The sequence below is a fragment of the Leptonotus elevatus genome, chromosome 13 (genome assembly GCF_054856555.1).
Source record: "Leptonotus elevatus isolate MCC_2025b chromosome 13, RoL_Lele_1.0, whole genome shotgun sequence".
Lineage (NCBI taxonomy): Eukaryota > Metazoa > Chordata > Actinopteri > Syngnathiformes > Syngnathidae > Leptonotus > Leptonotus elevatus.
Genome location: NC_141251.1, coordinates 5303715 through 5317200, shown reverse-complemented (window position 1 = coordinate 5317200; position 13486 = coordinate 5303715). Strand labels below are relative to the sequence as shown.

Genomic DNA, 13486 nt, shown 5'->3' with positions numbered 1-13486 from the left:
TCAGAAAGTCCGTTTCTATATTGTATAACACATTTTGGCCTTTAAAAACAAATGTCATCAGATTCATTATTTTTCCCTGCAGTTTATGGCTTTCAAAATAATTTGGCGCCCACTTCTGGCGGTGCAATCGTTACAAGCGGCGCAAATGCTAGCATGACAAGTACGCATTTTCAAAATGTCCCATGAAATATGATATCATGTGCTGTGAGTGTTGACCTTCATATTTTTGTTATTTGACAGCTCATGGAATGCAGAAAAATGTGTCCGTTGTTGGCGGTGGTGGTGGTGTTGGCACTGGAGTAGCTTCAGGTAAGCTGTTCTACCGCCCCCTGGTGGCTTTAATATGTTTCTATTGTCAAAACACTCACATTGATCTAACTGTAAAGCTTCTTGTGTTATTATTGTGTAATTACATTGTAACAAAATAGTTATAACATGCTAATTTAGAATTTTAATTCTAAAATCCACAAAGCTAAAATACTACGGTAGTTGTAAAACTACTATAGTTACTGTAAATACTGCTGAAAATTTGACAGCTTATGGGATGCAGAAAAATGTGTCCGCTGTTGGCGGTGGTGTCATTGGCACTGGAGTATCTTCAAGTGAGCTACTCTACCACCCCCTGGTGGACTTTTTTTTCAACTGTCAAAACACTCATATTCATCTAACTGTAAAGCTTCTGCTGTTTTTATTGTGTAATTATATTGTAATAAACTATTTATTACATTCTAATTTAATAAATCCTAAAATCTACAGAATAGAAATACTGCAAAAAATAATGTAGTTGTAAAATTACTGTAAATACTACAAACATTTTTAACAGGTTATGGAATGCAGGAAAATGTGTCCGGTAAGTTCACGTAAGCTGTTCTATCGCCCCCTGGTGGACTTTAAATGTTTCTACTGTCAAAACACTCTCATTCATTTAACTGTAAAGCTTCTTGTGTTATTACTGTGTAATTACAGTGTCATCTGTTTGTTCTCCAGCCACTCGACCCCAAAACGAGGAGGCGTACAAGGACTACATGTTCGTGAATTCGGACAAGGACAACGGCAGGGAAACAGAAACACTTATTTTGGCCAAAGACAGCGGCAAACAGTTCACAAGGACTGTCGGGGGAGGTGAGGCGCACTTTTGCACGGTCAGAAACGAAAAGAGCCAAACTGTCGGCAATAAACGTGCTGTGATGTTTCAGGTTCCCTCTCGGGCGACTCCATCCAGAAGGAGAAGCTCATCACAAGCTACGGTGACGCGGCTCAGCTCAAGGCAGGGACAGGAAATGCTTATTGTGAGTCTCACACCGCAACATTACTTCTGTATTCGTTCCTAAACGCTAAAGATGTGTGAATCCGCCAGATGGATCATCAGGAGTGTTAATGAAAGACAAAGGCACACACGCACGTATGTATTTTAGTTTTTATTTTCTGCATGCGCAGTCATGCCTCAATTTACGAGATTCATTTTAATTAACCATGGACTTCGTCTGCAGAGCTTCGCAAGAAGGGCGGCGCCTGCGGAGGCGGCTGGTGCTGCTGCTTTGACGGCTGTTGCTCGTGGTGGAAGTGGCTGCTGGCGTTCTTGCTCCTCTTCTTGCTCCTGCTCGGACTCCTCTTCGGCCTCATCGCGCTGGGTAAGGTCCTTGGCAAAATATCATAAATTGTTATTGTCCAATTACATTGTAATAAACCATTTATTACCATGCAATGCAAGAACGTAATTATATATTATTTTTACTCAGCCTGGTCAGTATTGTAAATGAGAATATCTTATTCATTTACTTAGTCAAAAAAAAAAAAAGTTACAATATAAAAACATATCACATACATTTAACTTGAGACACATTACAAATGAATTTATTGTTAAATGGGAGAATTCCTTTAGCAACATTATCTTATACCATTGTAATAAACTAGTCATTGCAATCAGATTTTGTAATAAACTAATTGTGAGTAAGTAAAACCTAATTATACTGTATTCAAAATGCCCATAGGAACACATTGCCGATTGATTTCTTGTTAATTGACATAAAATAATTATAAATAAACTAGTTATTACAGTTCGAATAACAAGCACCTGAATTTAATTTAGGTTTAGTTTGCCTAATGGCAGAAATTAATTACTATCTCAATGCGAATAACTACACCATAATTCTAACTGTACAATAATCTTATTTAAAGTGTCTATAGAGATATATGTGAATGGTTTACTCAGTTAAATTGATGAACGGAATAGTTATTGTCCTATACAGTGTAATAAACTAGTTATAATTAGCAAATGATAATTGTTAGTTTGTTCTATAAAAAAAATGCCTAAAGGGACCCCTTTCACTTAATCTTTTGCAAATTCATAAATTTATATGCAGTACATGTTCAATAACATTGTAATAAACTTGTAATTACAATTATAATAAACCAGTTAATCATTATTATGTAGCTACATCTAGATAGAATATCAAACGAGCAAATGAATGGTTTTGTGAGTTGGCTGAATTGTATTATTATTGGCCAATAACAAAAAAAAAGTTAAACCAATAATGTCAATGCATCATCACATGATCACAATATTTACTAACCATCCAATCAGATTTTGCCTGTTTGCAGCCTCTTGGAGGCATATTAAAAATCCATTTCCTTCTATAGAAAAATCTTCTATTAACTTTTGAAATGCCATTCAACAAAATGAAACATAATCTCGTTGTGGTTTTTAGCCGAGGACGTAAGAAAGTTGAAGAGCCGGATGGCCACTCTGGAGAGCGAGTCGGCCATCATCTCAGCTCGGACCAGTCGTCTGGTGGGACTCGGCGGCAACACCTTTGTGGACGGTGGCGACCAGTCCAAAACGGACATATTCGTGTTCGGGCCAGGCGGAGCAGGAGGAGGGTCGGACTCCAGTTCTGGAACGCAAATCGGGGTTGCTGCCGGTGCCGGTGCTGGGACTGGGGCTGGGGCTGGGGCTGGGGGTGGGGGTGGTACTTCTGCTGGGGGTGTTGGTGTCAGTGCTGGAGCTGGAGCTGGAGCTGAAGCTGGAGGTGCTGGTGGCACCAGTGGTACCGGCACGGGTGGCGCTGGAGCTAGTGGTACCAGTCTAGCTGGCGCTGGGGCTAGTGGAACCAGTGTGGGTGGCGCTGGAGCTAGTGGTGGAGGCGGAGCCACTGGGACCGGCTCAAGTGGTGGCGCAGGCACCAGCCTCGGTGGCGGCTCTAGTTCCGGACGGACTACCATCATTATTGGTGGTGGCAGTGGCGGCACTGGCGCCGGTGCCAGTGGAACCGGCGCCAGCGGCGGCGTAGGCACCAGCGGCACCAGCTTGGGCGGCAGCGACTCCTCCTCTAGCCACACCTCGAGCCACACTACCAGCTTCACCGACATCTCCAGCGGGAGCCACAGGGAGGGTCAAACGTTCACCAACGGCTTTTGGACCAGCGGCACCGGCGGTTACGTGGACGCCGCTGCTCTTCACATAGCCATCCAGCGCATGGTGAGAGGGGAAATGCAGTCGCAGACATTCCAAGGTAACTTGTGACCAAAATGTTAGCAAAATAAAAATTATTTTAAAAAAACATACTGAAACTACATCTTACATTCATAAAACTAAATGAATGAAAATAAAATTCTCTAAAATGTATTTTCCAGCTTTCATAACAGGTGCAATGCAAGGCGAAAGAGGATTACCTGGACCGAAAGGTAACTTCTGTTTTATTACCCGTACAATATACAATATCCGGCCACGCCCCTTAAAGGCTCACGAGGACCACAGCGTTGTTTTGTGACATTTGTCTGATTCACGTTTTATACAATTAGCTTCTTTACATTCTCTGTTATTTTCATCAACATAAATAATGCCTTGGCATCAAGATGGCGCCAAATCACTACTTTTCTATTGCCGGATCTTATTGCTTTCTTATCAGCGCAATTCCTTTAACACAAACCAATTGTGTGTTTTACAGGTGACATGGGTCAACACGGATTTGCAGGTAAGGAACTTTTATGCCAAGTTTGAACTGTTTTCCTGAATATATGTAAACAAATTTAGTTACAAATTCTTATTTGTTGTGACAGACATTTTTTCTAAACCGCTCATAAAATAAATAGATGCCTTTCGATACATCTTCTGTTGGTTAATGTCAAACCTTTTGACTTCAGGTGGTCCCGGTCCGATTGGCCATGAGGGTCCTCAGGGTCCAAAGGGCCAAAAAGGAGGCCATGGTATGGACAGTTGTACAATACACGTACACTGTTTTAAGGTGGGTCTATAAATGCCGGCATGTGTCTGCAGGTGAACAGGGATTGGAGGGTATTTCTGGTTTGAGGGGACGAGAAGGCCCTGCTGGACCCAGAGGTGAACCAGGATTTGGCTCCAAAGGTGAAAAAGGTACATCAAGCAAAATGTTCTGTGTTCATCTACGTATATGACAATAATAATATTACATAGACACAACGAGTAGCAAATAGAACAGGATGGGATAGGACAGCGGTAGTGACCCCAAAGTTGGATTGTATCTGTGTGGATTGGGAAAGCAGTGCTACAACCTGTGACGAGGGGCAACTAGGACAGGACTGGATAGGACAGAAATAATAATCCAAGAGTTAACCTTGTCTTGATTTGTGGACTGGAAATGCAGCACGGGTTGTACTGTGCCAAGTAGCTAATAAGGCAGGATGGGTCAGGACAGGACAGGGTTAGTGAGGCCAGAATTGTATTATATCTACTGTATAACTGGACTTGGGAAGGCAATGCTACACCCTTTGAGGAAGGGACACCATGAGTACCAAATAGGACAGGACTGAACAGGACAGGATAGAGCACTAGTAGTAAGCCAGGAGTTAACATAGTATTGATATCTGGACTAGAAAAGTGAAACACCATGTGGCGAAAGGGTGCAACACGAAAGGATGGGTCAGGACAGGACAACCTGTTAGTAAGTCCGGAATTTGGATTGCATCTATAACTGGACTTGGGAAGACAATGCTACATACACCTTTTGAAAAAGGGACACAATGAGTACCAAATAGGACAGGACTGAACAGAACAAGAACTGTTAACTGTATTGATATCTGGACTGCAAAGGCAGTGGAACTCCAAATGAGGAAACTGTGTGACAGTTAGCTATAAAACAGGACAAGACAGGACAGCGCAACCTGGATTTGGATTGTGTATGGGGATTGAGAAGGCAGTGCTACCTGAGGAAGAGATGCGACAAGCAGCGCATACTGTAGGACAGGACAGGACGGCGGGAGTGAGCCAAGCAATTTTTGCGGTGTATGGTGGGAGTGGGAAAAAAAATCACCAGGAGGTCCTGTCAATCCTCAGTATTTCATTGTTTTTGTTCCGGAAGGTAATACTGGGGAACCTGGACCCACTGGTCAAAAAGGTGAGACCAGTTTTTAATAGTAATCAAATGACCCATCGAGAGTACAATATTTAGTTTAACTCTACCCTGATGATCCACTCCAGGTGCTTCCGGGCTCCTTGGAGCACCAGGTGAGCTTCTTCTTTTTTGTTCGAGCAAAGACTCCTTTTCTTCTTCTTTTTACTCTTTGGACTAATTGCAGTGTCATCATAGTGAATCTTTCTCTTCCATCTCTTCCTGTGCTTGGAATAATCTGCTTTAACTTCACGTACCTTCAAGTCTTCCCTCACCATAAACACGAATCTCTTTGCCCAAACCTTTGTCTCCGAACCTTCAAGTCTGTGCTTTACTTGTGATCCTGTCCATCCTGGTCTCTTCCAAAGACAATCTCAGTGTCTTCAACTTTGCTACGTGGTCTTCGGATCATTGCTACTCTCTTCTAAGTCTACAAACCCACCTGGTCTCACTGGAAACCCTTGGAAGCCCTTCTTTCACCCCTGACATTTGACACTACCCTCTACAGTCTAAACTACTTTCTTCCAACCCAAAAGTTGATCCAAGTACCTACACCAGGGTTCACCAATTCCGGTCCTCGAGGTCCGGAGTCCTGCAGGTTTTAGTTGTTTCCGCCTACCAACACACCTGATACTAAAGATCAGGATCGTTATCAAGCATGTTGATGAGCTGATTATATGAATCAGGTGTGCTAGTGGGCGGAAACATCTAAGACCTGCAGGACTCTGGACCTCGGGAACCGGAATTGGTGAACCCTGACCTACGCCGTCACTCCTCATCGCTGCTTACCTCCACCTTTCATTTTGACTTGCTCCTCAAATGACGGACGATAGCATTAGCAAGGCATTTTTGGATGGCTTCTTTTTAAAGATGGTCTATTTGTTCAACCAGGTCCTCAGGGTTTCCGCGGAGAAGCTGGGACACCTGGTCTCAAAGGTAGAGTTTGTAGAATAAAGAACGTAAATAATAACAGGATGCATAAAAGCAAAGGTCAACCTAAACTGATTTGTGTGATCAGGTGATCGTGGTTTACCTGGGCTGCCTGGACCGGCTGGTGAGAAAGGACCTAAGGGATCATCAGGTGGGTGATAGGACTGCCAGTGTTGATTAATGTCAATTGTATGCTTTGGATTATAATTTATCAGATTTTCTCCATTAGAGGGCAGCAGAGACAAGTTTGCTTCATTTATGTTTTTTTCCTCTGCCAAAAGTAGTTTAATGTTTGTGTCTTTTTTTACCCCCCAACATCAGGACAAGACGGTTCAAAAGGCTCGAGAGGTAAATGTTAGCATTTAGTCATGTAGCTCTTAATTAACTAATTTGCTCTCAAAAACATATAAATATGTTCTATTTTAAATATTACCATGCTCCCAAAGACGTATTTATATGTTTTTTTAAATGTTTTTATTTATGCTAGAGCATACAGAAGGCTTTGATGCAGCCTCTGAACTGAAGAGAATGCTTAAAGCAATGGTAGTTATTACAAAAAACGCCAGCAGGTGACAGCAGAGTATAAGAGATTAATCAGGGCCATGTTTCAAAAAACCCTTTTCCCCACTGTTTTAAACAGATTTGTGAATAATGATGAAATTTAGCAATATTCTAATGATAATTGTTGCTGAACAGAAACAGATAGCAATATACTTTTATTTCCTGATGAAAGAAGAGACTCTAATCTTTTTTTTTTGGTAGGTTCCACGTTTTTATAGCAATAGAACACAATATCCTGTGGGCCTTGCAAAATCAGTTAAAATCCAATAAAACAGTCGGGAGCAAAGGGGATTGCTTCAGTGAAAATGGCTGGGAGTGAATGAGTTAAGGGTTGGGTTCATGTTTTGGCATTCTTCAAAACACAGTCAACGGTTTCATTTAAGTTGTCGAGTAATTTTGAATTTTAAAGTTTCAAGATAGCATAAATGCTGATTTTTATTTTATTTTATTTGTGCCAACAGGTGATCTTGGCAGTCCTGGCCACCCTGGACTTCGAGGTGCTGCTGGGCCTCCAGGAGATGCTGGACCGCCAGGTGCCGTCATGCTCCTCTTAATCGATGGAATCGATAAAACATCTTAACAAACATGCTCGGCCATTTCAAAAGTGCTGCTTCCAAATATTTTTGAAAAAGTCTGAAGTGAAACGGTGTTTTTCTTCTTCGTTCAGGACTACCAGGCAATCCAGGTCAACAAGGGCCTAAAGGTACGGAACCAGCACAAAAACTGCAGAAAGTGCACAAAAATCAGTGCAATAATTATTGTGTCTGTTTTCAGGTGATATGGGTGAAGCAGGAAGAATTATTAATGCAGGTAATAAGAAAAACATGTACCATGTGACTTAAGTCTAAACCATGTACAGTGGTTAGTTACAGGCTGTAGCTTTTTCGATGTATTTGAATGGATTAGTGTCATTCTAGTGCATTTAGATGGTTAAACTTGATTTGATTTGTGAGTTATGACTTTGACTATGACAAAATTATTGAAAATGATAAGTTAAGGTACTCTTACATATGCTGTGTGTTCATTATGAGGGTGCTTATCTGTCACTCATTTACCAGCCGGTGTTGCCACTGTTCACATCCCCGGACCACCTGGGCCTCGTGGGCCACAGGGAATATCAGGTTTGACAGCTTCTTTCAATTTTGTAATAACATGTTAATTACATGATAATAACATGATAATAACATGATAATAACATGATAATAACACCTATGTTTGTAAAATGTGATTTGCTTATGTGGTGATATACCTTCTTAGGTCCAGTTGGCCCTGCCGGCCCTACAGGTAAATCATCACACATCTTCGCTAATATTTTTAGATATATTGTATGTGACCTACATGGTGCATGTTTTTGTTCTTGGCAGGTCCTAAAGGCGACCGAGGACAATTTGGATCAACAGTGAGGACATCTGAGAGTTTCAGCTCAAGCTTAGCTGAGAGTGAGTATTATTCTTCTGTTCAGATTGAAAAAAATATATATATATACAAATATTATCCTGGATGTAATTTTATCTTCTGCACATTAACTGGAGGAATGCAGTATGTGAGCCTTAATGAAGCAGGATGCATGAGAGACAGACAGGAAATTAAGGTTGTGGAGAAGGCCTGTCTGCTAAATGCGGGGTCAGGCCAAGAGACCAATTCCTCGAAGATAATACGCACTATCAATGATTTCCAGTATTAAATTTAGCCAAATGCTGTCCATTAAGACATATTTCTCCTTGAACCTTGAACCTTGAACTTTTATCTCCAAATCATGATTTAGGGCAGCTAGCTTCGGGTGGCGTATCATCTCTACAAGGCCCACCGGGTCCACCTGGGCCACCAGGACCTCCAGGTCAGCCAGGACTCGTTTGATGCTTCTGATGAAGTCCATAGACTTCACCGTGTAATCATTTCTGCACCATTGTCCAGGTTACGGAAGACCAGGACCGAAAGGCGACAAAGGAGATTCTGGTGTTACGTCCAGCTCCGGTATGAAATCAATCACCATTTGGGAATGCAGCATTTACGGAATCCATAAAGATAAAGATACTATTATTTGAACACTTTAGGAACTTATTATACTGGACAACCAGGACCACCTGGACCTGCTGGGCAGAAAGGATCCACAGGTTTGACCAACACTGAGTTATTGTACCATTTTGGATCCAATATATCTCAACAACTTTTGTGTCCATCTTTAGGTTCTCCTGGACCGAGAGGCTACCAAGGTAACTTTTGAGAAACCCTTTTTCATATTTCCTATGCACCAAGATGGCGCCAAAGCAATACTCTTATATCAGAAAGGGCTTTGGCCTAAAGGAGGATAGGTTAAAAATGTACAGATATGTGAAACCACAAGTTACTGATCGCTGATAACTAATGAACTGTGGTGGTCCAGGTGAACCAGGACAACCCGGCTTGGCTGGAAGACCAGGAAGCTTGGAGAGAGGTCAGTTCAAGATCATTACAAACGGAAGACCACACACAGTTAGTCCGGTGGACTAAGCTTGTTGTTTTCCCTCCCAGTGTCCACCTATTCCGGAGAACACAGAGTGCAAGGACCTCCAGGGCCTCCTGGACTGCCAGGACCACAGGGAGTCAAAGGTAAAGATTTGAAGGAGCCAGAAGATACGTTTGAACAGAACGTCCAATGAAGATTTGTTGTTTCTTTTAAGGTGACACTGGAGCTCCTGGAATTCCCGGATCTTCTCGAGGTAGATCATGTCTTTCTGAAATCTACTCGAATGAAGTGAAGTGGTTCTGTAGTGCGTGTGCATGAGGTCAAGAAGAGCCTATGTACTATATTTTAATTCTCAAGTCCCATTTTGAAAAGTCCCAAATTCCCCATCGTAACTTCCAATGAAAAATTTACCGGAAATGTTCCTCCTCTTTACAACTCAAATGACAGCACAGTTTGCCGCACCAACTTCCTCATATGTCTTTCTTCAGGCTCAGTCTCCGTCACCGAAGGGCCTCCTGGTCCTCCAGGGCCTCAAGGACCTCCCGGGCAGCCCGGTTCCTTCGCTTCGTCCATCGAGATGCGCCAGTACTTGTCGGACTATCTAAGTAAGTTGCTCTCTGAAGTTCGAAGACCGCCAATGAACACCATGGCTACCAAATATACCACTTAACAGGTAGAAGCAGGCAGTCTAGTGTTCCAGGACCTCCAGGTCCACCCGGACCTCCAGGACAACCCGGAACCTTCTCGGGTTCCATCGAGGAGATCTCCACTCGAATTGTTGCCTACTTGCAACGTGAGTCTTTGGTAATCTTCATTTTTAAAACTGAGATGCGTTTTGCCTCACTGTGTTTTCCTTTCACAGGTTCTGGTTCCAGCTCAGGCATCAGCATTGGGGTTCAGGGTCTACCAGGACCACCCGGACCCTCTGGACCCGGAGGGGCCTTGACTGTCGGCGGTCTCATTGCCATGCTGCAGAGTCAGTACAACAAATTGTCCAATTTCTAACTGCATGATAGCATCTTGGCATAGCTAGAACATCTCTCTCTCTCTAATCTCTAGGAGAAGATGTGAGGAGATACCTGTCAGGCCCACCGGGACCACCTGGACCACCAGGTGGATCAGGAGGAATTTCGAGCGTTTACAGTATTGAGGAAGTCGCGACATATGTCTTCAACATCATGAACGGTAAGTCCTGAATCAAAACCATGACACTGTTGCCGCCGTGTGTGTTAAGTTCTTTTTGGTCAACAGAAAGAGGAATCGCAAGAGGACCACCCGGACCACCAGGACTCCCTGGGCCTCCAGGAGCGGGTGGCTCAGGCGGTCAGGGTTACACGGCAGTTTCGATTGATTACTCGGCGCTAGTTAGAAGTAAAACAAACACCAGAATCCACTTCATATTCCATGTTAGTCAGATTAGTGACTACACGTCTTTCCTTCCCAAACAGATTCAGACTTCCGTACATGGATCAGTTCCGCCGTGAACCAAGGCCCTCCCGGTTCTCCTGGTACTCCTGGGCAACCTGGGGCCCCTGGTCCTCAGGGGCCGCCAGGGGTCTCCACCACCGTGTTGGGGGCGGGCGGTCGTGGGTACAGCTTGGATGAGCTTCAACGTTACCTGCAGGGTGAGTACGGAGGGTTAGGGTTCAGGTTCAATCAAACCGCTGGAGCAGGTAACCAATCAAAACCCTTCGTAAAGTACAGGAACAGTGGAACTACCTTGCGCCTTAGCCACGCTCTTAAAGTCTCTTGCAGCACAATGTTTTACGTACAGTTAAAACATCCAACCTTAAATGTTTAACAGGCTCTAGCTTCAGAGGTCTTCCAGGCCCTCCTGGACCTCCAGGCCCTCAAGGACCACCCAGTAGCTCCGGGGGCACCGTTACTTACAGCGGAACTGTCCCTCGGGAGACCATCCGTTCTGAAGTTTACGACTACCTGACCAGTAAGCGACTACTTGTCAACACGCTACCACGTTCGCAAATGCAACATAATCACGGTTTTCCATCAGCCGACAGCGTCCGACGGGCCCTCACCGGACCCCAGGGCCCTCCGGGACCGACGGGCCAAAAGGGAGATCGCGGAGAGACTGTTTACGTGCAAAGACACAGCAGCCAGAGTCAGAGTTCGTCTCAGAGCGACACCCGGCTCACCTCCCAACACGAGATCGACATCAGCAAGCTGAGCGAGATCATGGACTACAGCAGCGTGGCCCTCAAGGTTTCCGACTACATCAAGAGTGAGTGGATGACTCGCCACTTTATTGCAACTTTATGACTCAGCAGATTTCATTATGTTGAAAGGTTGTCTTTCTCTCTTCACACAGACCAAGGCCTGCTGCAGGAGTACCTGGTGGAGGGTCCTTGGAGAACTCAAGTAAGAGCCGTCCAAGGTCCCCCCGGCCCACCGGGACCCCCCGGAGCGCCCGGTTACAGCCGTGTGATTGCGGCCTACGGGAACGTCACGGCTGATCTCATGGACTTCTTCAGAAGTGAGAACTCGGATTATGGAAAGGTCCAGACTAACCGGAGCTTTTTACTGATTCTTCTTCTCTTGGCACAGCTCACGGCACCGTCCCTGGTCCTCCAGGAATTGCCGGACTAAGAGGAGAGAGAGGCTACCCGGGACCCAAGGGAGATAAGGGTACAGTCCACCGGAAGTAGTTTCAATTCGAAACATGAAATTTGGTGGGCTTGTCTATCACAAGTAGACCACGTCTGCCATTTTGGTTTTGGCGGCCATTTTAGGGTAATTTTGGGCATTTCCAGTCAAATTCTATTGATAAATCTCCACATGGTCAGAGCCAGTTTTACTTAACTTCATGAAATTGCTGTAGACAAAAATGTCTCAAGAACTTATCCCTGGAAAGACACGGGCTGTTTTAGGGTAATGTTGACCATTTCTCGTCAGGGGCTTTGAGAGGGGTGAACCAAGGGGGCATAGTAGCCAGGCATCCACAAATTTTGTCTGATGTTTCAAATATATTTGTTTCCAGGTGATGCTGGACGTTCGGGTTTACCAGGAATTCCAGGGACGTACACGATCCAAATTCCACATCGCGTACAGAGGAGGGACACAGGTACTCAAAATTTTCCGCATATACTTTTGGGCAAATGCGGACTCTCACCAGCAAGTGTATGCAAAACAGAGGGTTGGATATCGCGTGTGTAAGAGTGAACTGGATCTCGCCAGCAAGTGTATGCATCACAGGGGGCAGGGGGCGTGTAGAAGAGTGAGCTGGATCTCGCTTGGAAGTGTATGCGTTATAGTAGGCTGGATCTCGCCGGTGGATGTAAATGTAACAGAAATGTGGTTCTCGCCAGCAAGTGTGTGCTACAACTGGGTGCTTGCTTGTACATATGAAAGTACAGGACCGAACGACAGTATTTCAATTTTAAATATGTCTTAAATGTATGCCCCAATATTGGTTATTAGATCCTATATTAAAATTTCTGTTTTGTTGTTCCAGGAGGTAAAGTAATCAAGCGTGAGCGGCAGGAAGGTCCAGCAGACGGCGGCTGAAGCGTGGCTACTACTTTTCTTCTTCTCTGTTCTCAACAGAAGCAATGCAAGCAGAAGGACAAAAATTAAAGCTTTGGTAATAATGATTAGCTCTTTAGCTTTGCTGCTGGCCGGTGTTTAGTTTTGTTGGTCACATTTTTTCCGTCGCTCACTTGTGGATGTTTAATATTTGCTTTGTTTAGATGGAAATATTATTATAGTAGAAGTATGCTCGAGTGACTGAAGTTTTTTAATATTTCGTTTTATGAGTATTCTACTGTATTGAGGTCAATACGTTAATTGCTGTTTTATGAAAAATGTCATCTTATTGTTCTTAGCCACTATATGCCACTCAAGTCTCCAGGATCCGTACAAAACGATTGAAAATTACCTAATACAACATATTTATGTCAGCATTATAGCATTAGCATTCACCCAGCCAAGTTACATTATCGATTGCTGTATTTAGGACAGATTATTGCTGTACTTGAAGGAAGATTTGTAGATGAATACGCAAACAAAGCAATATTCCGCTTTTGGGCTGCTGATGAAGATAAAGGAATGACTGATTGATTAGATTGTATATTTTTGTATACGAGAACACTGACTTTGATGTATTGACTTTATACCGTCACGTTTTATTGAAAACATTAAATTATAAATTGCTACTATTCTTGTTTTT

The 13486-nt window shown here is 43.6% G+C and overlaps 1 protein-coding gene across 1 annotated transcript in view; it reads left to right on the top strand.

Annotated features, from left to right (window-relative positions):
- col17a1b (collagen, type XVII, alpha 1b) overlaps positions 1–13473 on the top strand; it is a 28676-nt gene extending 15203 nt beyond the window's left edge. The window contains exons 12-52 of the mRNA XM_086093257.1: positions 83–160; positions 241–309; positions 988–1122; positions 1197–1289; positions 1358–1402; positions 1491–1631; positions 2709–3512; positions 3634–3684; positions 3948–3974; positions 4144–4206; positions 4277–4372; positions 5337–5372; positions 5456–5482; positions 6258–6302; positions 6385–6447; positions 6618–6644; positions 7319–7390; positions 7525–7560; positions 7632–7667; positions 7916–7978; positions 8115–8141; positions 8222–8296; positions 8623–8694; positions 8772–8831; positions 8912–8971; positions 9044–9070; positions 9241–9291; positions 9369–9446; positions 9518–9556; positions 9792–9908; positions 9977–10096; positions 10166–10279; positions 10363–10488; positions 10555–10674; positions 10752–10928; positions 11108–11248; positions 11315–11542; positions 11630–11794; positions 11866–11946; positions 12299–12382; positions 12773–13473. Coding sequence (XP_085949383.1) covers positions 83–160; positions 241–309; positions 988–1122; positions 1197–1289; positions 1358–1402; positions 1491–1631; positions 2709–3512; positions 3634–3684; positions 3948–3974; positions 4144–4206; positions 4277–4372; positions 5337–5372; positions 5456–5482; positions 6258–6302; positions 6385–6447; positions 6618–6644; positions 7319–7390; positions 7525–7560; positions 7632–7667; positions 7916–7978; positions 8115–8141; positions 8222–8296; positions 8623–8694; positions 8772–8831; positions 8912–8971; positions 9044–9070; positions 9241–9291; positions 9369–9446; positions 9518–9556; positions 9792–9908; positions 9977–10096; positions 10166–10279; positions 10363–10488; positions 10555–10674; positions 10752–10928; positions 11108–11248; positions 11315–11542; positions 11630–11794; positions 11866–11946; positions 12299–12382; positions 12773–12825 — 4022 coding nt within the window. The 3' untranslated portion in view covers positions 12826–13473. The remainder of the gene's footprint in view (positions 1–82; positions 161–240; positions 310–987; positions 1123–1196; positions 1290–1357; positions 1403–1490; positions 1632–2708; positions 3513–3633; positions 3685–3947; positions 3975–4143; positions 4207–4276; positions 4373–5336; positions 5373–5455; positions 5483–6257; positions 6303–6384; positions 6448–6617; positions 6645–7318; positions 7391–7524; positions 7561–7631; positions 7668–7915; positions 7979–8114; positions 8142–8221; positions 8297–8622; positions 8695–8771; positions 8832–8911; positions 8972–9043; positions 9071–9240; positions 9292–9368; positions 9447–9517; positions 9557–9791; positions 9909–9976; positions 10097–10165; positions 10280–10362; positions 10489–10554; positions 10675–10751; positions 10929–11107; positions 11249–11314; positions 11543–11629; positions 11795–11865; positions 11947–12298; positions 12383–12772) is intronic.
- The last annotated feature ends 13 nt before the right edge of the window (positions 13474–13486 follow it).